Here is a 27,059-nt window from a genome sequence, read left to right on the forward strand (position 1 = left end):
TCCAGAAGCTTTTTAGTTTACTTTGCGTAGATCCATCAGAGGAATCATTGTCTATGGCAGCTATAGCTTTATAAGATGTATATCTTAATAATAAGATTTGAAAGTTGAAATTACTTGCTTCATCCTTAGGCTACAAAATAGATGTTGTGATAGTAGGCATGAAAACATTTATCTCCTTGTACATCTCCATCAGAGTTCTTGGGTGACCAGGTGCATTGTCAATGAGCAGTAATATTTTGAAAGAAATCTTTTTTTCTGAGTAGTAGATCTCAACAGTGGGCTTAAAATATTTAGTAAAACGTTCTATGAACAAATGTGCTCTTATTTATTTATAGAACTCAAGCTCTATTTTTAGAACACAAGCAAAGTAAATTTAGCATATGTCTTAAGTTCCCTAGGATTTTCAGAATGGTAAGTGAGCACTGACTACAACCTAAAGTCACTAGCTGTATTAGCCACTAACAAGAAAGTCAGCCTGTCCTTTGGAACTTTGAAGCCAGACACTGACTTCTCTTTCCTAGATACAAAAGTCCTAGATGGCATCTTCTTGTAATAGAAGACTGTCTCACCTACTTTGAAAATCTGTTGTCTAGTGTAGCCACCTTCATTTATCTTAGCAAGACCTTCTGGATAACTTGCTGCAGCTTCTACATGAACTCTTGCTCCTTCACTTGCACTTTCATGTTGTGGAGACGGCTACTTGTAGAGACGGCAACTTTTCTTAAACCTTATGAACCAACATCTGGTAGCTTCCAACTTTTCTTCTGCAGCTTCCTTACCTCTCTTGGCCTTCATAGAATTGAAGAGAGTTAGAGCTTTGCTCTGCATAAGGCTTTGGCTTAAGGGAATGTTGTGGTTGGTTTCTTCTGTCCAGACCACTCAAACTTTCTCCGTATCAGCAGTAAGACTGCTTCACCTTCTTTTCATTCATGTGTTCACTGGAGTAGTGCTTTTAATTTTCTTCGAGAAATGTTCCTTTACATTCACAATTTGGCTAACTGGTGTAAGAGACCTAGCTTTTGACCTATCTCAGCTTTTGACATGCTCCCTCATTAATGCTTAATCATTTGTAGCTTTGATTGAAAGTGAAGGATGTGTGACTTTCACTTTGACTTGAATACTTAGGAGCTATTATAGGGTTATTAATTGTCCTAATTTCAATACTGTTGTGTCTCGGGGAATAGGGGGGCCTAAGGAGAGGGAGAGAGATGGGAGTGGGGAAGGGTGGTAAACAGCCAGTTGGTGGAGTAATCAGAACACACATTTATTGATTAAGTTTGCTGTCTTATATGAACACAGCAAACAATTACAATAGTAACATCAAAGATCACTGATCACAAATCACCATAACAGATAAAATAATAATGAAATAACTTGAAATATTGCAAGAATTACCAAAATGTGACACAGAGACACAAAGTGGGACACACGCTATTGGAAAAATGCGCCAATAGACTGGTTCAACCAGGTTCGCCAGAAGCCTTCAATTTCTAAAAACAAAATACTATATCCGTAAAGCATGATAAATCAAAGCACAATAAAAGGAGGTCTGCCTGTATTGAAAGGTAAATCTAATATATTAAAAGTGCATCTCTTATCGGCAGCAAATAGTTGGGTCTTGCTTCTTTATCCTTTTTTTCTGCCTGTATCTTTTTTTATTTTTTTTTTGAGACAGAGTCTCATTCTGTCTCCTGGGCTAGAGTTAGCCTAGCTCACTGCAACCTCAAACTCCTGAGCTCAAGCAGTCCTCCTAACTCAGCCTCCTGAGTAGCTGAGACTACAGGCATGTGTCCCCACACCTGACTAATTTTTCTATTTTTAGTAGAGACAGGGTCTCACTCTTGCTCAGGCTGGTCTCGAACTCCTGACCTTAAGTGATCCAATCCTCGGCCTCCCAGAGTATGAGGATTACAGGCCTGAGCCACTGTGCCCGGCCTCTGCCTGTATCTTTTAACGATTGTCTATAATTCTGTGACATTTAAAGTATTTATTCACGTCATTGGATGTAAGTTGACTATTTTGCTATTTGTTTTCTGCCTATTCCCTTTATTTTTTCTTTATTTCTGTTTCCTGTCTTCTTTTGGGTTAACTATGCTTTTTTAGAAATTTATTTTAATTTATTGATTTGTTTGTAATATCTTTTTATATCCTTCTTTCTGGTGGTTATGCTAAGGATTACAACATACATCCATAATTTTTCAGTGTACTTGGAGTTATTATTATATTACTTCAGTCACAGAAAATGTAAGACTCTTGAATTTATGTATAAGTCCATCTACTTTACTTCTATCCTATAGGCTATAATTGTCATACCTATTACATCTATATATGTTATAAACCACAATACTATAATTTTGCCTTAAATAATCAAATGTATTTTAATGAAACTAAAAGAAAAGATAGAGTTTAATATTTACTATTCCCATCATTCTTTATTTTTTTTTAATGACTGGAGTTTTCTTCTGGTATCATTTTTTTGTGTGTGTTCTGCTGAATTTTGTTTAATATTTGTTGTATGCAGGTTATTATCTTAGTTTTCATATTTCTGAAAGTGTCTTTACTTTTCCTTCATTCTGAGAAGATATTTCACTGGATATAAAAGTCTGAGTTGAAAGTTTTATTTTTCAGTAGTATAATTCATTCCATTGTTTTTCATCAGTAGATTTATATTATTGTTTTATTGAGTTAGTAGTTGTATTATTTTTCCTTGTATGTCATATATTGTTTTCTCCAGATGCTTTAGAATTGTATCTTTATTTTTGATTTTCAGTAGTTTGACCATAACATCCATTAAGATGAAATGGATGGCTCACCCTCTTTCATTTTGTCCTTTTTGGAATTTCCTTTCTCACTTTACACCTTCTGTGATTTCCCCAAACTTGGCTTCTAGTTTGTCAAGCCTCTGAGGTTGTATTTTAGCTATCTTCTAGACTTAACTGGATCCTGCCCTTAGTAAAATGGGAAAAACAGGAAACTCAATCTACTACCATTCCCTTCTTCTAAAAGTAGACACTCCCAGTTTCTGCCTGCTTTTGATCAGCCTCCAGTGCTTTTGTGTGCTTGGTTTTATTATTATTTCTTCAAAGCTTCTACTTTTATCTAAAACTCTCTTGGTACAATAACAACTATTTACCATTACAAGTAGTAGAATCATGCCAAGATATAATCTTATAGTTCATAGTAAGCAAATTTAAATTTCAATCTCATTTCTGGTTTCCCCTTTCATTTACAAAACAGCAGAGCTCACTGCTTATTTATTAAGGGTAAGTCTAAACTACAAGGAATTTTTCTATTGTAAAGTAGTTTTAAAGAATTTTAGCTCATTCAGTAACATTGTTACCAACTATGGTAATAAAATGTTACCCAAAAGACCTCTTCAGTGGATTTTCTGTACAAAGTATGTGAGAAGGCATTGTAATTAACCTAGTGATTATATATACATCAAATAATTCTTTATAAATTTTTGGAAATTCTTGAACATTTAAACATTTTTCTCCTGATCTTGTTGAAAACCATTAAATTTATTTTACAGCAAAAGTTTCCTGAGTAAGTATTAGCCCAGTCCATGTCTGATTTCTCCTAAATTTGGAATTAGTGACATCAAAATTAATAATGCCCCACTTCAAAGACATTAATTATTTTTCTGCTTATTCATGCACATCTTTCTGTATTCATACTCAATATATTTTGATGTTTTACTCACTGAAAACTTAATCTATGGTGGTATCATGGTACAATACATTCTACATAAAACAATAAAGTTTCTACTACTTAATACATACCAGCTATGTCTACTAGAAGCCAAGAGATTTGATGTATAGCCATAGCTGTAATACTGTTGTTATAACCTTGAGCATATCTCTTATCTTCACTCTCTCATCTCTAGAATAAGTAGGAGTTGCAATAGTTTAGAGTGGATGATTTCTTACGTCCCATCCAAACTTAATAATGTATACATCCTTGAGTATAGTGATTCTCTATTGTCCTCTCCTTAAATAACTCTTCTAGTTTTAATTTCCTTGAAGAGAAGCTTTTCCTAGTTATAGAGAACTACAATTTTAACAATTAATTACCACCTCAATTAAGCTTTGAAATGAAAAAAAAAATAGGTATAGTATATACTAAAACCTTTGGCCAATGAATGGCCTGCCTTCATCTGAAAAGAAATTTTCTGTAAGGGTGAGGCTCTGGAAAGACTAAAAATACAATAATAAGGCAAAAGAGGATACTTCCTTGCACAGCTTATATATCAGCCTTATGGTCAGTGAGTGACAGGAATATTATAATAGTAATAGTAGTACTAACTTTTCATTTGCTCTAGTCTGAGATACGCATTACTCCTAAGACTTCAATTTTAGCAAAAAATCTAGTCCACCTAATATTATAGATGTGGAAAGAATAAGAAGGCAGACCTGAGATTCTAGGTCCTTCTTAAATATTGACTCTGGTAAAGGAGAAGGCTGAGACAGATGGGACACTTTACCTTGCCAAGAAGTTTTCAGCTGGGAAGAAAAGAGAACAGGTACTAATATTTGTAAGAGATCCAAGGGCAACGCAAGTTTTAATATAACTTCCTTGACCACAGTTGAGAGTTCAAACTGCTAAGAGATTCTGTTCTGTATAAACCAGCAAAGACAAGCAGGGAGGCAATAGTCAAATCCAGAAAATGTGTAGAATTCCATATGATACTTCAACTTCCAGTACCCAGCATCAATTTCTGGCTGAAAAGACATAAATAAAGAGGAAATGGAAGAATACAAGAATGGAATATGAATGCAGTCAAGAGGAATAGGACCTGACATACAGATAAGAACTTTACCAAACAGCTAACACTTTATTTAAGGAAATATAGAATTTGGCCCCCCAGAGATTTCTGCAAACCTTATACAGAGAGCAGTACTCAGGATTTTGTCAAATATGTAGGTTTAGTTTTTGAAAATTTAAAGAATATCCTGAAATGTGGGTATAATCAGGATGGGAAAGATGGATGAATACATATATAAATCTAACACTCATCATATGTGATTATAGCAAATACAATATTCTTAATATCAGAGAATAAACATTTAAATTTAATGCTAATTGTTCCAAAAGAATTTTGAAGAATATTATTTAAATTCTAGAGTCATTGCTTAATTCAAAATTCTAAACTTGAGATAAAATTTTAATTTGAACAGATTATGAGCACCTAGGTAAAGGACTGGATGTGGACAGATGAAGGGCATGTGAAGATATTTGTTGAGGTGAAAATAATACTAGGAATATACCATTTCAGATTTAAAGGCTGCCTTCCAAAGAACTCAATGGGCAAATCAAGAAAATGTAAAAGTGTATTTGGTAACTTCATTATGCTAATGTTAGCAGTTGCTAAATTGTAGCAGATGAACCTGAAATTGGCAAAATGGAAAATCTAATGACATTGTTAATTAAATAGAGTATTTTTATTTTTATATAAGTTAACATCACCCTTTTGGCAAAAATAGCGTGATTTGAACAGGCTGTCTTGTCTCCATATCTTACAAATACCAGTCACAAAGTAGTTTCTGGTATGCTTCTGTCTTAGTCTATTTGAACTGCTGTAACAAAACACTATAAACTTGATGGCTTATAAACAATAGGAATGTATTTCTCACAGTTCTGGAGGCTGGGAAGTTGAAGATCAAGGTACTGGCAAATTCAGTATCTGGTGAAGACCCCCTCCCTGGTTCATAGTCATCTTTTCACTCTGGCCTTGCATGGTGAAAGGGTTGAGGGGTCTTTCTCTGAGCTCTTTTATTAGGGCACTAATACCACTCATGAGAGCTCCACCCTCATGACTTAATCACCTCTCCAAAGGCCCCCACATCCTAATACCATCACCTTATGGGTTAGGATTTCAATATGTGAATTTTGAAAGAACATGAAGATTTATTTACTATAGCAGGCTCCTGGTTCAGTGTTCCCAAATCCTATTTGATTGCCATGGCAGAGATTCTGAGAGATTTTGACCAAAATGTTCCATACCAAAACCAAATTTATTTGGGAATGTAGAGGAAAGATATTATTTATATTGGCCATAGAGAAAAGGAATCAAAAATAAATACAGTTTGCAAAGAAGAAGGAGTAAATTTAGGAGATGCCATAGAGGAACACACAGGAACTTCTTACTCCACTTAGTATACAGGTTAGTGACCCCTCTTGATATATCTCTGTCTGTATTTCCAGTTGAGTTTCTTCTGGAAGACTTACTCTATTTAGATTCCAAATCCAGCTAAGTATTTGCATGCATTTTCACCAAAGTATAGCGTGCCCTCAACCTACTTCACAAATACCTGTTATACTGGCAAGCGAATGAGCATATATTGGTCATATTCATATTGTGGAGCAGAATTGACTCACAGAAGAGTCTTTACTCACATCTGGGGACCTGCCAATTGCATTTATTCTAATATATTACAACTGAAACAAAGAATTTGTAATGAGAATTGATAAAGCACTCAAAGAAATCTGTCTACTTTTATATCAGTGCCAAGTGAGGATTAAAATAACTTAATCCATGTTATTATATGTAATGAAGATATATTATTTAGAGTATTGTTGGAATGAAATTGAGAAATATACCTAAAGTAAAGTTTTATTTGACTTATTTCAAATCTTGTTAAAATAATAAAAAATAGTCAAGATATATATATTGTTTTATATTTTGGGTCATATTTCAGGTTCAACTTGGATAATTAGCAGACACTGGTTTGTGGACACTTTTAAATTATTTTACTAGTTAGTAATAAGAAAAGCATACAGGTGCTTTAAAAAGTATATTTTAAAAGTAGAGAAGGATAAACAATGAATAATAATTCTCCCTCTAAGCACTGTCCTCCTGCCACCCATATACCCACCAAAAGATAAGCACTGGTAACTGATTTTTGGTGTACCCTATAATGTTCGGTCTGCCTTTTTTTCAACAAGTGGTAACATATACCACCCAGTTGGATACCTTGTATTTTTTTTCACAAAATATATTGTAGAGAGAGTTCCACAGGGTCTGTAGGGAACTGCTTCGTTCTTTCCAGTGGTTCCTGTGGTTTCATTTCTTGGATGGATATATCATAATATATTAACCAGTCCTTCACTGACGAACTCTTAGTTCATCAATCCAATTAGTGCTGTAATAAATACCTTTGTGTGTATGTATTATTTTGTATCTATGTAATATATTTGTAGGATGAATTTTTACAGGTGAAACTACTGAGTTGAGGTTGTACTTTTTCATTTTGATATGATTTTGTCAAATTGCTATCAGTAGAGGATGCTATTCATAGAGTTATATTCCTTACAAAGAATTATGAGAGTAAAAATTGTAGTAATTATCAGAAAAACAAATAATATTAATTATAGGCTACAAATGACTTCTAAACGATAGTTATAGTAATACTCAAGTTGAATATTTCTTTATCTTGATTCTTTAAGGGTGATGACCTGACATCTGATACCTACTGTGCTTTGTAGTAAATTAGCTTACCATTTCAAGAACATGGAGGTTCCATTTTTAATACTTTATTTAAATAATAACCTGATAATATTAAGAGGTAACATGTATTGGGCACTAAGTGGTTTATATATTGCAACTCATTTAATTTTCACAACAATCCTATAAACCAGTTGTAATTGTTATACCAATTTACAGGTGAGGAAACAGGCCTAGATATTATGAAACTTGACAGAGCTGGTAACAATAGGATTGAGATCTGGACCCAAGGTAGTTGGGAAGTCAAGGGTTATAAATGAACCATTGAGGCATTTTAATTATTTTTGAAAAATCATGTTACATACATATATGCATACACACACATCTGTCATTTTTAAGGTAGCATTCATGCTTTCATTTCAAATAATCTTTCTTATGTCTTTTTGTGCTTTCAAACCTGCATTTTACAAATTAAAATAGAAAGTTTTGTTTGTTTTGTCCTAAAGACATCTAGAAAATTAGGAACCAAGTTGAAATGATCTTTTAAGATTTTTCCACTATGATAAATAAATATATAGCAATTTTACATTTTTTATTTTAAGTTGATGACCCTTAAGTTATTTCAAAAATATGCCCAAGAAGCATTTATAATAATAAATGTTAAAATTTTTTTTTTAAAAATAACTTCCTGTGGTTCTTTCAACAAGCTCCCATGACACTTTTTATAAGCACGTAAGTGGCTGTATTCTCCTGTATCTTGACATGCAGGCTTAGGTGAAATATTGTGGGCATAAAAATCACATTTGGTAGGTCTGCTAGGAAGGGGTCATGTAAAAGTCATCTTTGATTTGTTAATGGAACTTTTTTTTGGATGTAGTATATGGCAGCAGTGATGTGCATCCTAAGGGAAAAAATGGTCCATTTTATAAAGGTTTATTTTCATATTTTATACACTGTAGTTCTGTTGTGTGTTTTTGATTTAGTAACAATTTATGTGTTTTTCTGTCACAGAGCACTGCGGCCTGTGGTGTTGAGGCTCACGGCGATGCCATCCAGCCCTGCCACATCAGAGAGGCCGTGCGACGCTATGGCCGCAGGATTGGCCCGCTTTCCCCATTCACAGTACGTAATAACAGAGTTATAAAAAGTTATATTTATAATCTGAAAAAATTTTGATTTTCAAGTGGTCAAATGAAGAAGCAATGGAATTGTTGAAAGCAATTTGTGGTGACTGTAATTTTGTTGTATAAAAGTGGCATAATTCTCTTGGGAAATAAAAGTCATTTTTGTCTCTTTTTGGAAGGACGCTTTTTTCCCCTACAAAATATTATTTTTTCAATTACAAATTAAGCTTTTTTGTTGGGGCTTTTATTTTCTATTTTTCAAAGCTTAGGTTTATAAAATGTTTTTGTCAAATTATATGTATCCAGATATTGCTAGAAGCACTTTGTATTTTAAAACTGGTTAGATTGGCATTACCACTTCTATCTGATGTCCCTTTCCTAAACATACTTTGAGTTGGAAGAAGAAGAAATGATTTCTTCACTGGCTTTGAACTGGGCTGAAATGCAGACAGTCTTTCACATCTTCAAATGATCTGAAAGCTTATAATCAGGGTTTTGTTTTGTTTTTAATGAGGAACTAAAATCTTGATATTTTAGCAACCTAAAGAAAGTGTGTGTGTGTGTGTGTGTGTGTGTGTGTGTGTGTGTGTGTGTGTGTTTATGTTTTAAATAATTGCTCATCTTGTGGCCCTTTAAACATAAATTTTTCTCCTTCATATATGAAGCTTAGTTTTGCAGGGAATAATATTCTAGGCTGGGCATTGTTTTGTTTCAAAAGAGTGAGAATGGGGCCCCAGTCTCTCCTTGCTTGTAAAGTCTCATTAGAGAAGTCTGATGTTATTCGAATTGGCTTTCCCTTGTATGTCACTTGCTTCTTTTGTCTTACAGCTCTTAGAAGGGCCTCTTTAGTTGATACTTTGGTCAGTCTGATGACTGCATGACGTGACGTCTTCCTGTTTGTATTGAATCTCCCAGGGGTCCTCTGAGCTTCTTGAACTTGTATATCGAGATTTTGAGCAAGGCCTGGGAAATTTTCCTCTATTATATCTTCAAAAAGCTTGTCCAGCCCTTGAGTGTTGTCTTCCTCCCCTTCGGCTAAACCTATGACCCTCACGTTAGGTTTTTTCACATAATCCCACAGCTCTTGTAGGCTTTGGTCTTTTCTCTTGTTTCTCTGCTGTATTTCTGTGACTGATTTATTTAATTGGAGGGTGTTATCTTCAAGCTCTGAGATTCTTTCTTCTGCTTGATCTACCCTGTTCTTGAGACTTTCCACAGTATTTTGTAGTTTAAACATAAATTTTTATGTTACTAGAAGTTTCTCAAGTCCTCCTTGTTTATAAGCAACTGGTTTGATATTTGGAAAGTAAGCCTTGATTTATATAGCTGAGGAATAGTAAAATTTTCTTTTTTTTAATATTCACTTTTATTTTAACATATTAATGCACAATATATATGATATGATACATAAATAAATGAGTAAATAAATAATAAATATAACATAGTATACATTTTTACCTAAGAGTAGATTTTACTGTATTATTTGTTCATAGAAATAGTGATTTCTTCTAAGATATATCATCACCTTTTTTACTTGTGTTTAAAGAAAATGCTTTCTTTCCATTCTTTATTCTTACTAGTTATTATAATTATATAGATTCTCAATGTGACAGCAAGAACATGCTTTACCAATGTCTTCAGAAGCTTTTTGTAGTAGTGACAATTTTCACTTTTGTTTAATATTTAAAATTTGTCTTGTATATTATAAGAACATGATTTTAATGCTGCTGATTAAAGCTGTGTATCCTTATATTAATGTATAAGAAAGAATGAAATTAAATATCTTTTACACATTAGGCAAAGTTATTTTAAATGATGGGCCAAAAGGAAGAAGAATAAGAAAAATTATGAATTAGGAAAATATGAGATGATTGGAAGAATTTAAAAATCAACTGAAATTGAAAGAACCAGCGTATAATGAAGGCTTAAAAATATCAAATCCATAGATAAGAGCCAAATAATGACTAATAGATTGAGGCAATAGAGTGGAGAGGAAAAAGGAGGCAGTGCCTAATAATAATCTAGAAGGAATTAAAGGTTAGCAAAGGGAAATAATTTTTGAGAAGTAACCTAAAATGGTAACTAAAAGTAATGAATAAAAATTACATAAAGGAAAATATATCTAAAAGAAAAAGAGGAAAACCTCCTAGTCATAAAGTCTGCATTATTTCCTCAAAAGGAAGTGGTAGCTACTTCATTCTTCAAATTTTTTGTTTTGTAACTATATTGGACAGATCACTTGAGAACCATCTTGGTTGATGACATTATTTAATATGCATATATATGTATGAGTATATATATATATTTTTTTCCTTGTGTGTCTGACCTAGTACTCATGTATTAATATTATTGCTATTATAGTCAAAGGCTGTAGTGACTGTACTTCAGGCCATGCATGGTGGCTCACACCTGTAAGCCCAGCACTTTGGGAGGTCAAGGCAAGAGGATCACTTGAGGCCAAAAGTTTGAAAACAGCTTGGGCAACATAGCAAGACCCTGTCTCTACAAAAAAATTGAAAAATTAGTGGGGCATGGTGGCACACACCTGTAGTCCCCAGCTACTCAAGAGGCTGAGGCAGAAGGATTTCTTGAGCCTAGGAGTTCAAGGTTGCTATGAGCTGTAATTGCACCACTGCACTCCAGCCTAGGCAACAGAACAAGACCATGTCTGAAAAAAAAATGAGGTACTTTAATATAGGTCAGATATAACTTAAGCTAATTTTTACCTAATAAACATATAACCAATGTGCTTTTAAAAACTAATGATACAATTATAAAATGCTTAATTTAAATAGATCTGGAAAATAAAACAGGTAAGTCATGACCTAGAAGGCTCATTTAGCCACTAGTAGAGCAGTCAAACAAAATCAACAGCAAATGGTAAAGAACCCCACCCCACTGGGCACCTGAGGTTTTATCACTGTCAGGATAGGCCTGTGAGGAAGGCCTATCCTGAGGAAGGCCTTCCACTGTGAGGAAGGCCTCACCTAAAAAAGTCTGCTCCATTACCTTCAGCAGTAAGAATTTGCCCAGTCGACCGGACTGAATATACCTACTCTATTGATATCATTAACAGTTTCATGATATATATTATAATACATAAATCTGCCTTTAAAATTAAAAACTCTCTTTAAAATGGGATATACTTGCAGACTGTGGATGTCAATAATGTGTCCACCCTGCCCTGGCTCCCACATACCTCCAGCTGCTAAAGGGAGGAGCTCATGGTATAATAGACACCCCTTGATGTTGGGGGATGCTGGTGTTCAGCTCCCTAAGATTTACTCTGAGGACTTGAGAGGGTACTTAAGCTGCAGTGAGGACAGTTTGTTAACTAGGCTTTGAGCTACAGCTCATAACAGGATAGGAAGCAGGTGGGCTGCCTCTATAGTAACCATAGGTTGAGACCTAAATTTTCATACAGAAAGACTGAGCTGACTTACCCTCAAAGTAAAATTTCCTTTGTGAATTAAAATGCCAATGAGCAACTAGTTTCTATTTGTGTAACATAGAGATTTTGTCTTTGCAGCACGTCATTCTGAATCTAGTATTTAATGTATATTTAAATGTAATATCTAATTTAGAATATCTATAGCTATGTGTATATATCCAGTTTCCAATAATTTGAAATTTATTTGGAGAATCTGAATAATGAGCAATAGTTACATGGAAACTTAATTCCACCATACATCAGATAATATACTCAAAAATCATACTGTCTTCTATTATATATATATATATGACTTATAAAATAATTTTATACCAAATTACAACATGATCGATTTCAGGAATATAGTTCATTATATGAAGAATTATAAGTGAGTTCTTTACCTTGGAAATTACTTAAATGATAGAAGAAAGGAATTATTAAAGCCATGTTAAGTGGAGGAGAAGGAAAAAAGTACAAGCAATGCTTTGGGCAGTACTAGCTGCTGGGGTAGGGAGTAAAGGGTAGGATGACAGTCCCCCATCAGTCACTTGCCACTCACCAGGGAACAGTGCATTTACAAGTATAGTGGAGACATTTAGAAACCATCCATTCCTACTCAACCATTTATAACACTGCTGTCTTTGTCATATTGGTTTTAATTGATGATTTCTGTCTTTTTCTATGTTCTTGGTTATTTTCAGTCCTATTCAGAAAATCAGAAAAGGTATCATACCTAGAAGATTTAAGTTATTTTCCTGAATTTATGCTATTGATTAGATTAGATTAGATTGCACCAAGGCTAAAATCTTTGCCTTCCAACCCTTAGCTTCAAAATTTTTCTCCTAGGCCGGGCGCTGTGGCTCACGCCTGTAATCCTAGCTCTTGGGAGGCCGAGGCGGGCGGATTGCTCAAGGTCAGGAGTTCAAAACCAGCCTGAGCAAGAGCGAGACCCCGTCTCTACTATAAATAGAAAGAAATTAATTGGCCAACTGATATATATATAAAAAATTAGCCGGGCATGGTGGCGCATGCCTGTAGTCCCAGCTACCTGGGAGGCTGAGGCAGAAGGATCACTCGAGCCCAGGAGTTTGAGGTTGCTGTGAGCTAGGCTGACGCCACGGCACTCACTCTAGCCTGGGCAACAAAGCGAGACTCTGTCTCAAAAAAAAATAAAAAAATAAAAAAAAAAAAAAAAAATTTTTCTCCTGAAATATATACTTTTGCAACTGTCCCCACCCTTATATGCCTGATTTTCTGTATACACGCTTTAAAGCAACTTTAAAGAATGTAGTTTTACTTTTTTGCTTGTTTATTTTTCCTAAGTAATTCTAAAAATCATTTCAGATTCTATTAATATGATCTGTAGTGTTTTAAAGTGCTTATGCAACCTAGAATCTTATAAGTAATTTAGATGCTTGCCATCTTTTATTGTGCTTTTATTCATAGTAGTTGATGTCATGTGGTGATTAAGAACTTTGATCCTGGAGCTAAATAAACAGGGTTCAGATCCCAGCTCTGCCACCCCACCTATTAGCTAAGTAGCCTTACTGCAAGTTTCTTTACCTCTTTATGGCTCAGTTTCCTCATCTGTAAAGTGAGTAATAGAACATACCTCATGATAGGACTTAAGAAGTACTATGAACTTGACATGTAGTAAGCTCTTAATAAATTATATTAATAATAATAGAAGTAGTAGTAGCAGTAATAGCTACAGTACATTTTCTAAGAGATATCAGATAAGAATACAGAGTAAAGGCCGGGCGCTGTGGCTCACGCCTGTAATCCTAGCTCTTGGGAGGCCGAGGCGGGCGGATTGCTCAAGGTCAGGAGTTCAAAACCAGCCTGAGCAAGAGCAAGACCCCGTCTCTACTATAAATAGAAAGAAATTAATTGGCCAACTGATATATATAAAAAAAAAAAAAAAAATTAGCCGGGCATGGTGGCACATGCCTGTAGTCCCAGCTACCCGGGAGGCTGAGGCAGAAGGATTGCTCGAGCCCAGAAGTTTGAGGTTGCTGTGAGCTAGGCTGACGCCACGGCACTCACTCTAGCCTGGGCAACAAAGCGAGACTCTGTCTCAAAAAAAAAAAAAAAAAAAAAAAAGAATACAGAGTAAGAAGAAACCATTCCACCCAACCACACACAAATGCACATGCCTGCATGTGTATACACATTAATCCTAGAAAACACTAAAAATTTAAATAATGTGATTTATTTACAGATACAATTAAAATTTAAATACCATTTAAAGATTATTGTTCCTGAGAATAAATGTTCATTTTTATTTATTTGTATTTATTTATTTTTGAGACAGAGTCTTGCTTTGTTGCCTCCGCTAGAGTGCAGTGGTATCATCATAGCTCATGCAACCTCAGACTCCTAGGCTCGAGTGATCCCCCTCGCTCACCCTCCCAAGTAGCTGGGACTACAGGCGCACACCACCACACTTGGCTATTTTTTTGTTCTATTTTTAGCAGAGACCAGTCTTGCTCTTGCTGGTCTAGACCTCCTAAGCTCAAGCTGTCCTCCTGCCTCAGCCTCCAGAGTGCTAGGATTAAAGGTGTGAGCCACCGCACCTGGCCCATTTTTATTTTTTGGTTTAATAATGGTTAAAGAACATTAATTTTTTTATCATAAAAAATAAAGTCTCAGTAGCTTAGTGTACATAGTTACCACCAAATTTTTGTGTACTAGCTGGATTTTACATACCAGCTCTGTGGAACAGAAATCTAAAGAAAAAATGAATGGCCTCAGGTTTATAAAGCTTCTTCAATTACAGTGTAGATGAATGTATATATCTGTGTATATTATTTAAAAAAAGATTTCAGAGATTAATGAATATATCAAAATTGATTAAAAAGTGACTGGTTCCATTTTCCTCAATTTTTAAAGTTTCTTCATTTACTGATTATAAAAGAAGTGCTAATATGTTAGAAAACTAAGAGAATGTAGAAAAGTAAAGAATAACATAAAACTTATATCCTAGAGATAACTACTGTTAATATATCACTGTCTTTTTGTCCTGTCCTTTTTCTGTATATAGACATAATAATAATTTAACTAAAATTATGATTCTAATATTGTTTACTTATCATTTTATGGCATATCATGTATTCCTTACAAACATGATTTTTAATAGCTCATATAGTATACATTATGCATCTGAATGTACCTTATTCACTTTACCATTCCCATATGGTTGGTTATTTAGGGATTCTTATATGTAAATCTTTATCCATCTATCTGGTTGTTTCCTTAGGATAGATTACCAGAAGTGAAATTCATGAATCAAAGCATTGGTTCTTTTCATTTTCTTGATAATCTTACCAGAAAAATTTCTGGAAAGCTTGAACCGATTTATGATCATATAAGTGGTATATGAGAGTATAAACTCTAGTCAGCATTGAGTGTCATAATTTTTATTTTTGTCATTGTTATAAGCAAAAATAAAATAGCAATTTTTGGCAGCTAATATTTATTAAGCACTTATATATTATGCAATACATTGTTATTAACTCACTTAATTCTCATAACAACCTTAAGAAATACAAACTATTATCTTTCTCATTTTATAGGTGGAAAAAATTAACAGACTTAAACTAGTCTTCCCAAGTTCACATACAGCTTATGAGTGATTACATTTTGCTTTAATTTGTATTTGATAACTCATGACATTGAACATTTTTACTGATAATTTATATTTCTTTGAATTTTGATCATGTCTTTGTCATTTTTCCATAGGACAGTAGATTATTTGTATGAATCTACTAACTTACATGAAGAAATTTTTCTAATTAAAAATTTTTAGTGCCATTTATCAATTCTGAACAATAAAATTTTTTGTCAGGTTTATTGCATTTATTTTTCTCAGTTCTTCATTTATCTTTTAATTTTTTTTATAATTTGATTTTTCTTTTCTTTTTTTCTTTTTTCTTTCTTTTTTTTTTTGAGACGGGACTTGCTCTCTCACCAGACTAGAATACAGTGACACAATCATAGCTCACTGCAGCCTCTGAGTCCTGGGCTCAAACAACTCTCCTGCCTCAGCCTCCCAAGTTGCTGGGATTCATTTGCCACCATGCTCAGTTCATTGATTTTTTTTTTTTAATATACAAGATTTTCTGTAGTTAGAACCACTGATTTTACCCTCTGTAATATTTTCATTGTCCTATGATTTTAAAAAAATCATTTTATAACCTGAGATTAGTTATATGTATCTATATTTAATGTTTTAAAATTATTTATCTGTTTGCATGTAACTATAATTCTACTTTTTATCTAACATGTAATGTGAGAGCTTATACAGTGTTAGAACTAAATATCAAAATATTCTAGTTAATTAAATGAATAACTATCCTGTTCTTATTTTTTGGAATTGTTTTATTTATCATCTATTAAATTATTGCAAGTGTATCTCAAAAGTATTTAAAAATTTTATGATTAGAACATTTGTTTTTTTCTCCTAAAGAAAATACCCTGAAGGGTAACCCAGTATACTCTTTTGTCATATGGAAGGTGGTCAAGACATGTTTATGTAGATCCTCGCTGTTTATAAACAGTGGGTGTTGTGCCCATGGTTACCTACTCTGAAGCTCAAGCCTAGCTCTTGATGGGAAGTGCTGTAAAGAGCTGCCAATAAAACCAGGTCTGTAATTTTAAAAGACAGAGAAAGGAAACTGTATTCACTGAGTGGGATGACATGATCCCATGTGTAATGCCTAAATCTATTTTAGTTTCTCCTGATATTCACAGTAGAAAATTATGTTAACCTCCTGAGCTTGGATGTTATCGGGTAGCTTTCTATTGAACTAGAATAGTGAGACAATAAAATTGCTTGTATAAAGCATGGTCATTAACCTAAATAATACCGTAAGTCTCTAGAAGCAAGTCTCTTCAGTCTCTACTTAGCTTTCTTAAAACTGAGACACAATCCTAGCATTTTATAGCTGGCTAGGACTTGAGAGAGCCAGTTAGTCTTGGCCTCAGAGAAGCTTTGTGATGTATCCAAAGACACCTTGCAAATGCATGACAGAGCTAACCCTAGAATCCAGCCTCCTGACTCTGAGATTAATGCCCTTCCCTATGGTCACTTACTTTGATGTATATGTATTTATTAGGGGATGCTGGGGATGTTCTCATGTCATTAGTTATTTAGGGATATTCATAATAGACTAATAGGGATCGAAAATATAAAATTTCCCTTAAGAATTCCTAACATTAAATTTTTAAAAACAACAATGGCATGGCAGATTGATTATTTTGATCTAGAATTTCACATTTGTAAATAATATTTGTCATTAGCACATTAGATTTGTCTGTATTTTATGTGTTCAACGTGCACAATTGAATGTTATAAAATAATGTAAATACTAAGTAGAAATTGGATAGAATTCTTAAATTATTTGTATTTTTATGGAAAGTAAAAATTTTCTCAATACTTATTTTGGGAGTACTAAATCTATCATTATAGACTGGGGCTAAGTACTTGTTTAAAACCATAGGCCACTGATTCTCAGGAAAAAAAGTTAACATGGCATATTTGTCATACAAGAATAACCTAGAAGTGAGTGTTCTCTAGAAAAACATGAAAATTTTAATTTAATTACTTTGAATTTTAAAATAGGATGGGGGCTGAAAGTCACATAGTAAGGACCAGAGCCCTTTCTGTGAAAAGGAGCTAAACACTCTGTGGTTCACTGATACCATAGGCTTCAACGAATCCTACTCATTAAACTTTCTCATTGTAGATTGGCCTGTATTCTTGGTCATATCCTGAAAACATGAGATAGCATTTCCTAAACTACATTGTGTAGAAGATAAGTATTCCAGGAGGTATTAAATCTGTGTCATATAAGGAAGATCAACTCTTAAAGTCTCATTCAGTAAGAATAGTGAGGGTGTTTTGAAATCAAAGTTATGGATAACAGTTGGAATATCATATCCATCAATCTCTACTGTATTTCCATATTTTATTTTAGTTACACATCATTAAGCAAAGTTTGATTCAAAATATAGTAGTTTTTAATAGTGTTCTACAGAGGCCTGCAATAGACTTGGCTCAAAAGAGAAATAGTAAGAATTCTTTGTTTAAAAGTTGTTTCACTAACAATTTCTAACAAGTGCTTACATTTCTAAACTGGTAAGTGTTTAGAGGAAATCAATATAAGGGTTTCTTATCCAGCATAATTCTTGATGGTTTTCTGGAAAATATTTTTAATGAATCTTAAAGCAGTGTTTAGCTACTCGATGTCACAAAGAAAATCTCAATTACCTAACGCCCCTTCTCTGACAAATATTTGTTAAAGTCTCAGGATTAAATTTATTTTGTTTTCCAGTTGAATCCAAATTTGGAGAACTTCATTACCAATACATTTTCTGCTATTGTAAGCGTAATATCTTGATTCTCTTTTGCCAAGTGAAGTTGGTACAATGGTGTTAAATTGTAAAACTATTTAGTTAATTTTTTTTAATCAGCCCAGCAGAATGAGGAGAGAAGAGAATCTTACCTCATTTAAACTGTATGTAGCAATATCTTACCGTGGGGCAGCCAGCGAATTTGTTTATAAGGAATTATGCAGTTCTAGTTTGCAAAATCCTGGTATTATTAACACCTAGTGTATATCTCTACGTTGTACAGTGAATAGTCGAACATGGTTTGCTTTTTCCTGCCTTTACTTTTATATTAAGAAAGACCTCAAATTTAGTTTAGCATAGGACATATCCTAAGGTGATGTACTTACTTGTACAATTTCATATAGAGTATTTAGGCTGCTTTAAATATCAAAAACAAAATAAATCTAAATTCCAAAACACAACTTCCTGACCAACAAAGCATTTGTAAGAAGTTCAAATATAAAACAATGAATGACAGAACCTTTATTTTGAATAGCACAAAAATTATAATGGACATTCAAGCCAAATGTCTATGAGGTCCCTAGAAATATTCCAAAGAATCCTAGAATTTTCAGGAACATAGTTTGAGAAAAGGAAAATCAATCTTCTCTAATGGGGGGCATGGTTAAAGTAGCAATGAAAGATGATAGCCCTAATCAGCCCTGTGTTTTCCTCCAACTTTGTGTCTTTCAAAGTCTTTTTCAATTGGAAGTAGTTCAAGAAATTAATGAATCTCTTTTAGTTATAAAAGGCATACTGTATGCTGGGGACATGGGTGCAAAGAAAGAGGGGTAATTTACACCAAAGAGAAATTTTTTCAGCAGAACATTCTAAAAGGACTAAATCTTGAGATTTGTATGTGTTACTACATTTTCTGAGTCTCTGCAATCTTCTGGGGGAATGGAAATGGAATGGAAAAATCTTTTGAGTGATTCCCAAAAGGAAAATATCTCCTCTTTTAAAAAAAATAAATAAAACACAGGATTCTTTTAACCCATAATTTCATGAAAGCAGCAAAAGGATCAGTTGTGAGGAACAAAACTAAGTTAAGCTATTTCTAAATTTAAAAATTATGCTCTAAAAGTGACCAGAAACTTCTTTTCAGTCTATGAATAAACAAGAAGATTGTAAATATTCAGTTAGGCATTTAATTCATTCATTAAATTAAACTGCTGATGTTGACCTTGGAAAAATACTGTTTAAATTTTTTTAATTAATATATTTATCTAAATTAGGTCAATATTAGAAAATAATATGTCAGTTTCATTAAAATATTTTTAAATGAAATAAAATATTTTATTTACCATTGCCAGAAACATCTAACATTCATAAGTGTGTTTTGTTTAAGTGAAACATTTGTATACTGTTTATATATTAATAGCATGACAAAAATCCCCTGCAAATACCCATGATGAGAGCCTGTTGAGGTGGAGGTGATTTACTTTTTTGCAATTTCTGAGTGTTGCATACTTTAGTCGACAAATGTAGTCACTGAACTGTCATTTAATTTACTGATGTAATTGCAAAGTTAATCCCACAACATAATAAGTGGATTGTTTTAAATGAGAAATTTACACTTCACAAAAATGAAATCGATAGTCTTATTGTACCAAACATATATTTAAGGCTGTATGTAAGGTAGGAAAAATGTGCAGAAAAAAATAATTATCCCTTGTTCTCCTGACTGGTGTTTTAATTATGATTTGATTTAAACCAAATCCCCCAGGCTATGTATGCACAGATCAAATATTCCACCCCTACATACTGCCTCTGCATGACCCCAAGCTGTGAGAAGAGAAAATTCATAGCCCATATGTCAGTCAGATGTTAATTCTTGCCCTGGCACCTGGATAGGTTCTCCCACCTGATTAGAGTGTACTTGCAGTTCTGGGCATTTGCCCAATATGTAGAGTGTGTGCTCCAGATCTGGAAATATTTTGGCTGATTAGTTGGCACAGGTCAAGTGGATGGAGCCCAGTGTCAGGCTCTGAATTTGCCCAGGTGCATTCAAGGTGACAGCTGAGCTGCTGTGCCCCTGTTGGAAATACCAGGGAGGGAATATTTGAGTTAACTCTCTGGCTCCAGAAGTTCAGAACCTGGTCTACAGGTTCCTGTCAATTCCAATTCAAATACTTGTGCAGATTTTACAGTTTCTAGTAGAGACATTAGAGACTACATTTCTGGCTCTGATCTCATTGTACATTCTTGGTCTAACCCAAAACACCCATTTCTGTATTCAGGACTACTTAGGTAAAATCCTAATAAGTAAATAGGTTATAGTTAATAAACATTTCTCATCCAAGTAGGCTTTTAGTGTTCAAAAAAAAAAAAAAAGAAGAGAAGGAGAAAAAAGAAAGCTAGCTTGGGCTTTACATGGTGCTTTCCTGTGAAGCTGCTATCTAAAGAAGACAATATAGGGGTTGATCCTCATGTGGCAATAACAGTGCATTTCCAGAATCCATACTCAATCAATTGAACTACACATGGTTTAGAAGTGGACGGACCAATATTAATATACCTATGTGTCTTGAGATCCTAATATCTCCATTTATTAATTCAATAGACTTTTGTCAAACATTGTGTTAGAAATATGTTGGGATGGGAGTACGGTATATGGAGATAAGTAACCACGTATTCCAACATAGCAAAGGAGGTGCGTGTATAAGCAGTGCCATGTAATTGGTGGTGTAACGGAAAGGCAGACCAAATGCCTCAGGTACAGAGAAAGGAATGCAAAATCTGCTTGAGAAAGTCAAGGAAATTTTGTAGGGTCATTAACATTTGAACTGAGTTTATAAGATAAAGGTGAGTGAATCAGTAAAAATTTTGAAAAGATAATACAGGCAAGAAGAAGAGCAGGAATAAAATTTAAAAAAAAAAGAAAAGAGCAGCATGCCTGCTCAGGCAGAGGTGAGGGACTGGGTCTGGAGTACACTGAGGGGGGAGGAAGCCTCAGTGGGTGCCTCATTTTGAGAGGGTGATGCCATTTTGAGAAGGACTTTTAATTCTAAGCCACTTTACCTAGACTTTGTGATATAGGCCAACAGTTATGGAACTGCAGAAACCCCAGATTATTAATATTGTATACATATTCCACTATAATGTTTTATCTAAATAATACAGATAATTTTTTATCTCTGATATATATTGGGATCCTCAGTAAGATTTTGGAAAATTTCTTTTTAAACAACTGATGTCATCAAGGATCTATTTTAATTCTTTTGATCAAGGAGTTAATATGATCAGCTGTGTATTGTAGAAAAATAACACAGATGACTGTGTAGGGAAGAGACTAGAGTGGGAAACTATAATAGACAGTGAGACCACTGCAATGTTGCAGGTAAGAAGCTACAGGAGCCTCTTCTCAGGCAATGGCAATGGAACAGATAAGATAAAAATGTATTCAAGAGATATTTGACATATAGAATAAAAAGGATAAGACCCTGAATAAGAGAAGAATACAAGATGACAAGTTTTATAATTTGGCCCAATGCATAGAACAAACAATTAAAAATGTTCTCAAGACTAAATTCAGTGCTCAGGTGCTTAACAGAGAACTTCCATGAAGCTTAAAGATTAACAAGGAAATAATTTCAAGGGAATTTCCTGGTTGGGAGTGGAGGGAGATTAAAGCATAGATCATCTGAACTTAAAAAATAAAAATGACATTCTAACATTCTGTTTGAATTTCTAGAAGTGTGTGTGTGTGTGTGTGTGTGTGTGTGTGTGTGTGTGTGTGTGTGTGTGTGTGTATGTATAACCGGAAAGTCCCACATATTATTGTGCTGTTTTGATGAACAAATTGACTAAGTCATTGATGAATTTGGCCATGCATTCCTGAAAGATGACTACAGTCGAACCAGACTTTAAAAAGTTTTTATCGTCATGCCTCCAATAGCTTTTAGTTCCAAAGCATCATTTTTTTTAACTTTGATTAGCAGCCTCTATCTCTGTGTGAACTCATTATCTCTACCACTGCTCCTCCAGATCTTTGCTCTCAAAAAGAAACTGTAGGGAAAGTAATGAGAGCAACATTAACTCAGAAACCAGATTTTATAGGATTTATACAATGATAAGTTAGCATGTTTTCCTCAGTTTAACAGAAATCCAGTCTTCTTGATTGGAGTGATGCTTCTTTGCTTTGTAGTGCATCATTACCCATACAATCATTTCAGCTCAACAAGCACTTCCAGTCTGTAAGAAGCTCAGTCTCAATTTCAGACTTTTGCCATTCCCTGCTAAGAGTCCCTCCTTCAGATTTATGAAAGAAAACATTTCTTTCTGTGAAAGGTTTTTGTACACTCCCATCTGGAAGTGTTTATTTCAGTGGCATGTAAGCTATCTGTGGATTTAGTTAGCACCAGACCCCCTTTTGTGTACTTCTGCCTTAAAAATTTTATAAATGATCTTATTGAATTTGTGCCAGTATGCACATGGTTTGGCTGATTGCTGCATATATCCTTTACCTGCCAGTCACCTTTGATTTATGTTCCTTCTGCTAAGCTCTTGCCTTCCAAAAATGGTGCCACTGAACTGTCCTCTAAATCATCTTATTGGTTAAATTATTCCAAGATGAGTTGGTATGTTTTTGGCTGCCTACAGACAGATAATTTATATTTTTCTGCCCTTACCCACTTCTAGTAAAGCCACTTATGGAGGAGGATTGGACAAGTTATGTCATCGATCTCTTTATTCCAAATGAATACCATCTGAGACACTGTGCCAAGTCGAGACTAAAGTGATAAAGAAGTGTTCTTTGGCATTCACTTATGTTATGAGTCTTTCTTTTGCAAATAAGTCTGAGCGTTGAACTAAATCTGATGTGGGGACTTCTTTTCAATTCTTAGAAAAGGGGAAATAAAGTCTCTAAAACAAAATAAGTAAACTTTGTAAGAAAGATAGGGATTTTGAAGGCTTTACATAGCTTTACTAACTTGGGAGTTTATGATGTTTCCTAGAGAGAAAAGCAGGTGGCTTGGCAATTATTGTAAAGTTGGCTATTTGTGGGAGTGGTTTCTAGGGGTTTTGTGTTTCTAAAGAGAGATTCTAAAGAGCTAACTCTTAAGAGTATTTGACAACATAATACATCATTTTAAACGAATTTTCTAGAGATTCGTTGGTCATGGTATATGCCATTTAATTTGATGTCACAGGTTACCAGCTGTACCACTAGGTTACCCCCAGTGAATTTATTTAAAGTGAATTTACTAATAAGGAAGCCAATATTGTGCTGATAGAACATGGCATTACTGGTATAATTTTTAAAGTAGGTTTTAGATACTCAGCTATCTCATTTAAGCAAGCTTTGCAAAGAACTGCTCTTTTTATGTATTATGTGATAAAGGAGTATTTTTAAATTTTCACGATTGTACTTGAAATGCTGTGGAAGCATTTAAAATACTTGGATTACATAGTTCTCAGTATCATAGTTCACAGACTTGTAAGCGAAGGATAGAACTTCTAGGCTGCTTGGCTGTGGTCCCTCTAAGCCCAGAGGTATTTATTCTAAAAGACTCACGAGGCCTCATTTATACTCCTGAAAATGTATGTGGAATTCACTGTGTTCTACCAAGGTGAAAGCTGTCTCAGGAGTGTCAATCGTATTTAATATTTATATGGTTTACTCATGGTGCTGACATGGTTTTCAGAGAAGCAGCATGGTTTTCAGAGAAGCTGTTATTAGAAAACCAGCACCAGAGATATAAGCACTGTATTTCCATTCTGTCACTTTTATTTTTAAAATGCATATATAATATTTATAAAATGCATATCCGTATATATATTTCAAATAGATATGGTATATATATACTGTATATGTATATATGTTTGCATATATATGTATGTATATATATATTCTCAAATATAGTCTTAATTGTCCTAAATGAACCAAAAATTTCACTAATACTGTTTCATGATCACTACTTAACTAACCTTCTCCTATCTCTGATGTTTTTCAAGAGCTTTTGAGTCAGACAACTTGCCTGAACTTCAGTTTTATCATTTGTTAAAATTAGAAATTTTTAGTCAGTGTTAGTAAGAATACCAGTATAAGCTTCTAGCACTGTACTTAACCTATACAACATGTTTTTAAAAATTCAGAGTATTTCTTTTAAAATCATTGTCATCCTAGTAGAATTCAAAAATATAGATTATAGTGCTGGTTTGCCAATAGTGCCCTTTCAAGAATCACAAAGGGAGGCCCAACCTGACATCTGAGCATGGGATGGAGACCCAGACCCACTGATGGTCTTTATAGCTTTCAAAAAAATATGCTAATGTTTCTGTGTCCACTTTCAGGTATATGAAATGAATGATAATGTGCTCTTCATGCCAAAACTTTCAGAGTATCTTGAGGTCTATGAACACTGGATTCCCTTCCTGCCCCACACGTTTGCCCTTATGTGGGCAGACAGGCCCGTGCTGAGGACCATTTTAATTCTGGTGGCAGTGGCATGACTGACCACATAATGGTGAGTGAAGTTTAGAGGTAGAAAGGGTAAGGTAAAAACAGACAAAACTACAGAATTTGTGGATTCCAAAAAGTGACTGCCAAAAGCTTTCCAGAAAGGCGATCTTAACCAAAGTTGGAAGCTTTAGATTGAAAGAGAAAAATGAAAGATGTAGTGCATTGTGAACTGGCTTTAATTTTAATTTCCAACTTAAGAATTAGGGAAGGATCCTTATCCAAAAATAGTTCCTACTCCTACTTTCACTGATTCCTTAACTTCTGCTAGTATGTAGAGTCATCATCCTCTCCTAAAATATATGTTATACACCTGTGAAAATTTAAGATTTTAAACATCTAGGTGAGAGACTATAATTCAACAAAATTATTTAGCAATAATACTTTAAGTTGGTGACTAGTATGATCTTTAGTTCATTCTCTTAGTCTATTACAACAGGACTTTAAGTATTCAAGACAAAGGAGAACTTACATTGTTTCCAAAAATCGCCTCAGAATTTAATTGTGAAACCTGTCTCTGGGTTTTTCCAGCATCCAATAGTTATACACTTTTCTTCAAACCTAAATTGAAAGTTTTCTTTATTTCTCCTCAGTGGAAAGAAAAATATTATAATGTTGTATGAACAAACTCTCTGAGGCCCTTTCTAATTTTGGTAGCAGTGTTTCTCATGTACTTGGTTGGAAGAATGTTATAACTGTCTCTACTTTACTCTCAAGACAGCTTCTTAGTGCCCATACTTCTTTTAGCGGTAATGGTATAGAGAAGGAATCTTCTTCAGACTTGGATATATCTGGACCCAGGGAGTTGCTGGTGATGCAGGGCATGGCAGGAAGAGTCCAGATCCCTCCTCTTTCTTATTTCCTTGACTTTCTCTGTTTTGAAACTGTTTTCTCCTTTTGAAACCAGCCACAATCTTTGGCCTGCTTCTTCTAGGATACATTGTATTTTCTGGTCCAATCCACACCTGGCATTGGACCTATCCTCAGACGGAGCAAGGGACTGTGGTTTAATCATCTTGGTACCTCCCTCAGCAAAGGATAATACTTTTTGTTTATTTGGAGCTCAACATAAAAGATGGATGAATGGATGGATGGGTGGACAGAATGGCAGTCTGGAGAGAGAATAGTCTTCCAGTGGACAGAGTCTAATTTTAATTTCCTTGATCAGTTTTGGGTCCCCCAACCTCAGTGTATCCTATGTAAATGGATACTGCACTACCTATGATTAATCAGTTTATAGATAAATTCAGGGCAGCAAAAAAGAAATGATATGGTCGCTTCGTTATTAATTATCCAGCACTAATAATTAATTCCTCAGGAATCTAAGGCAAAGTAATGCCCTCACTGTCTCATGAGCAATATTTGTTTTAAAATGAATATGTTCAGTGGGTAGTTATATATCAAATAGATTGAAGAATCTTAAGCATACTGGGGAAAGTATGACGTTTAACTCTTAATGTCATTCTGGAACCATAACTAACTCCAACAAACACTTGTTTAAGTGATTGACCTTTTGTACTTGGTACCTCATTCAGCACTGAGGAACCAAACTCCAAAGAAGGAACTTTGCTGTCAGTTGTAAGCCTCCAAGGATTCTCTTTTAACATCACCGAGGAGACTCTAATCATTTTGCAAAGTGGTATTTAGGAAGTTAGGTAATATGTATAAAGCATCCAATCTTCATGGTTATTTTTCTCACAGAAACCCATCTTATTTATATAATTGTTCTTGATAGCAATTTTAAAAAAATATTCAGGGTTCACGGGAGCAATATCCAACTATAGGGCTCTGGAAGTAGCCTTGTAGTAGAATATTATTCTTTGTAATAGAACTTGACAAAGTAAGATTTTACTTGAATGGCTATTTTATGAGCTATTAAACAGAAAACGTTTAGTGAGTACTAACGTTGATATCTGATAAGCATTTGTTATTAAAAATCACAATTATAAACATGAAACTACAGTACAGTGTGGTGAGAGTGGCACTGACTTGTCACTATCCATTCAGGAAGCTTTTGTCTGAAAATTTTTAGATACCAGAAATAACCACGTGGAAAACAAGATTTGAAGAACCCCAAATAGCAGAATGATTTGGATGTTAAGACACATCTATCTATTAAATGATTGTGTGTTCTCATAGACACACCTGATTTTTCTGGTATGAGGACCTTTGTTAGTGATATTCACCTGTACAGTTCCAGACACA

The 27,059-nt window shown here is 34.3% G+C and overlaps 1 protein-coding gene across 3 annotated transcripts in view; it reads left to right on the forward strand.

The window, feature by feature from the left end:
• Positions 1-27,059, forward strand: part of SUPT3H (SPT3 homolog, SAGA and STAGA complex component) — a 426,870-nt gene that overhangs the window by 350,382 nt on the left and 49,429 nt on the right. For all 3 annotated transcript variants that reach the window (XM_012743354.2, XM_076003315.1, XM_076003316.1), the window contains one exon: positions 8,456-8,566. In XM_012743354.2, the coding sequence (XP_012598808.1) occupies positions 8,456-8,566 (111 nt within the window). The remainder of the gene's footprint in view (positions 1-8,455; positions 8,567-27,059) is intronic.

Source organism: Microcebus murinus, chromosome 5, assembly GCF_040939455.1.
Source record: "Microcebus murinus isolate Inina chromosome 5, M.murinus_Inina_mat1.0, whole genome shotgun sequence".
In the NCBI taxonomy this organism is placed as follows: domain Eukaryota; kingdom Metazoa; phylum Chordata; class Mammalia; order Primates; family Cheirogaleidae; genus Microcebus; species Microcebus murinus.